Genomic DNA, 3142 nt, shown 5'->3' on the forward strand with positions numbered 1-3142 from the left:
CTCTAAACCTAACAAAGCCCAGTTGAGCTGCAAAAACAGTGAGGACCGGGAAAATACCTATTTTGCAAGTGGTCCTCACTCTGTAGCAGAAACAATTTTACACACACACACACACACACACACACACACACACGCTTGGGCAAAAACATTGTTATCCATTTTTGTCTTTGATGAATAATAATAAAGAGCAATAACTTGTTTTTCTTGTTTTTTATACAAAATCTTGTATGAAAAATAARGACAAAAATAAATAGATTTGATGTCATCTTTATTATTATTGGTCATTTAGGTACAGGAGAAAACCTTTTGTCATATCCCATACCTCACCATGAGAGACCGATCCATAAAGCCGAACATAGAACTGGACCCAGGTAAAACACTCTGATATATACACAAAACTTAAATAAAAATATGACTGATTTAACAACATGTACAGGTGTTTATTTTCATTTATAACTTCTTTTTAAACACACACACACACAAAAATAAGAAGAATGCACATCCGCAGTGGCTAAAATACTGAAAACCATTAAAATCTGTGCACCTGAGTCTGGCTGCTTTAACTTTCTCTCTATCTATGCCTCCCTTTAAATAACTCTGCTTGGACCACGATACCTAGCAACATTTTGAGGCACGGCAGATGGAAAACTGATAGAATCAAGAGAAATTTTTAAAAAAATGTTACAAAGAAAAGAAAAAAATACACAATGCCCACAWTGTCTCTTTTACCAAAAGTAGCCATAAAAAAGTAATAAAAAATAAAAATTTCTTTTTGCAACTGCCTCAAAAGTGACCCAAGTATCACCGTCTTAAATCAAGGGTATCCACACAACAACACATGGAGTCAGCATGCTCACAGTAACTCACACACAGATATGAATGTCTTTATAGAATATGTATCTGTTATCACAGCTTGGAAAAATTACACTTATACACAACAAATGCACTATAACACCTAGAACCATAATACCAGCCAGTGGGAAAAAGACCCTCGTATGTGTGAGTTGCTTCATCAGAAAAACCTGTGAAACAGACGGCCGTCTCCTCAGGCAGGCGGGGATGTCGTCCAGTAACGATGGCCTTGTAGATAAAGATTTGTGTTCCTAAAACAACTCGTCAGTGCACACACACACACACACACACACATGGTTTCTCTCACGCTTATTACACATTAATAACAGAACAAGAATCTCTTCAAAGTCAGTGACTGAATGAACGACTGGGTTTGTGTTAGGCTATCTTTGTGACTACGATGAGAGCAGTAAACCTTTTACAGAAGTACAAAATACTCCATAACACGGTCAGTTGGCAATTGCGTCGACATTGTTACATCGAGTTTATATAATAATGTAGTCATTGCTCGGCAGCATACAAAAATAAAAGAAGTTGCTCTGGTGCATATTGTTAAACATCTGCATTGGAGTTGAACTGTTTTCGGAACATTTCTTTTCTTTTTTTAGTGAATGTGGCTGGCTCAGTTATYATACATTTGAGTATTGGAGTGTTTACTATACTACCAGCAGCAGATTCTCAGTGACACTGGCTAGCTTCATAGCAAGCCTGAATAATGCATATTTGGAGGCATTTGGAAAACAAACTTTACATAACTCCAATTAATTTAAAAAATATTACTTTTATTTTACTCCGATGGACTTTGAAAACAGATTTTATTCAATTTTTTTTAACAAGACTGATTCCTGCTGTCACTTTGATTTTGCTGCATTCTGCTGCCTATTTAACGGCACATGCTTCTATTTGGGTTTTAACAGGGTCATATAGTTGTGCCACCACCTAATCTACACTAAAACTATAACAAAGGGCCCATTTTCCCACAAGTAAACAGGTAAAAGGAGGATCAGAGGATGGGCTGGATGTGTACTGAAGGCAATGTGTGAGGAGTGGAATCACTAATCTAAGAGCTCCGACACTAATCAGACAAAATGCTGTGCTGATCAGTSTGGAGGACCTTTTTAGGACAAAAATGTATTGTTTTGCAGTTTTAGATCACGTTGTAGACAAGGGTATATTAATACATTTTTAGTGCTTTACTTTGTTTAAAAATGTTTTATTTTCTATTCTAAAGATAGGCTTTAAAATGATGATTCAAATTTAAGTACACTTTCTTTCAGTTCCTTAAATTTACACTTCAGGACTTAAAATAATTTGCTCCTTAATTGGTCTTGAAATTAGGTAAATACAGTCTTTATAAACAACAACACATCACATATTACTCCATGCTATTATTTTAAATTGAACTCAGCCAAAATGTGTCCTGAAATGAGCAAACTAAAAACTTTTTTTGACTAAAAGAAGTTGTACTTATTTCACTATAACTGTATATTTGAGAGACTTTACTACACTTGGCATCATTTTAGGATCTTTACGTTGATCCCATTCCATAAATAGCAGTTCAACAAACCCTATTTTAGTCAAGACAAGACACGATTTAAATACACCGTCTGAAGGTGGTCTGAGGTGTAGCCATTGCATAGGTAACTGCACATCCTGTTGGACCAAACCCACAACTAACAGCAACAAATGGGACCTGTGGAATGGCTACATCTTTCATTAGAAATGTTTACAGAAATACATAGAAATGCCAAGATCCACAGTGTAGCAGACCTTAGAAATGCATGATTTCATTCAGGGCTGTGACAGCTCTGCTTTTATGGCCAAAGTCCTTGTAAAGATACAGTATTGGGGGCAAAAGAGAGGAAAAGGTGATTTAGGCAACAGGAAAAGTGAAAATAAAAGGAAGGGCGTCCTTCCCTTTCACAGCCTCTGGGTGAAGTTTTCAGGAAATACTCCTTTAGTGGCATTTTCCTTGTTTTGCTGCCAGTCATCCTGCTTGATTCCCATCAGCCAGCCGTCATCCTGAACACAAAAACGTTGACCTCTCAGCGCGTCGGTAGCATCGTAACACAACGGTTCATGGGTTTGTGTGTGTTTGATACCTGTTCATCAGGATTTTCAAAGGTGATCACTAGCACCACATCACCAGTCTTCATCTCCAGTTCATCTGTGTCATTGGCAGCATAGTCATGCATCACCTCAACCTTTTCAAAATAAAAGCTGACATGAATAACCTGAGCGTACGCAATGTATACATTTAATACAACTCACATATGTCATGGTGCATCAG

At 37.1% G+C, this 3142-nt stretch overlaps 1 protein-coding gene across 1 annotated transcript in view; it reads right to left on the reverse strand.

Moving 5' to 3' along the window:
• Positions 1-251: 251 nt before the first annotated feature.
• bin1a (bridging integrator 1a) overlaps positions 252-3142 on the reverse strand; it is a gene marked incomplete in the record, with an annotated part of 19266 nt that continues 16375 nt past the window's right edge. The window contains 2 exon segments of the mRNA XM_014022320.1: positions 252-2874; positions 2955-3056. Coding sequence (XP_013877774.1) covers positions 2773-2874; positions 2955-3056 — 204 coding nt within the window.

This window comes from Austrofundulus limnaeus, unplaced genomic scaffold (genome assembly GCF_001266775.1).
Source record: "Austrofundulus limnaeus strain Quisiro unplaced genomic scaffold, Austrofundulus_limnaeus-1.0 Scaffold325, whole genome shotgun sequence".
Classification (NCBI taxonomy): domain Eukaryota; kingdom Metazoa; phylum Chordata; class Actinopteri; order Cyprinodontiformes; family Rivulidae; genus Austrofundulus; species Austrofundulus limnaeus.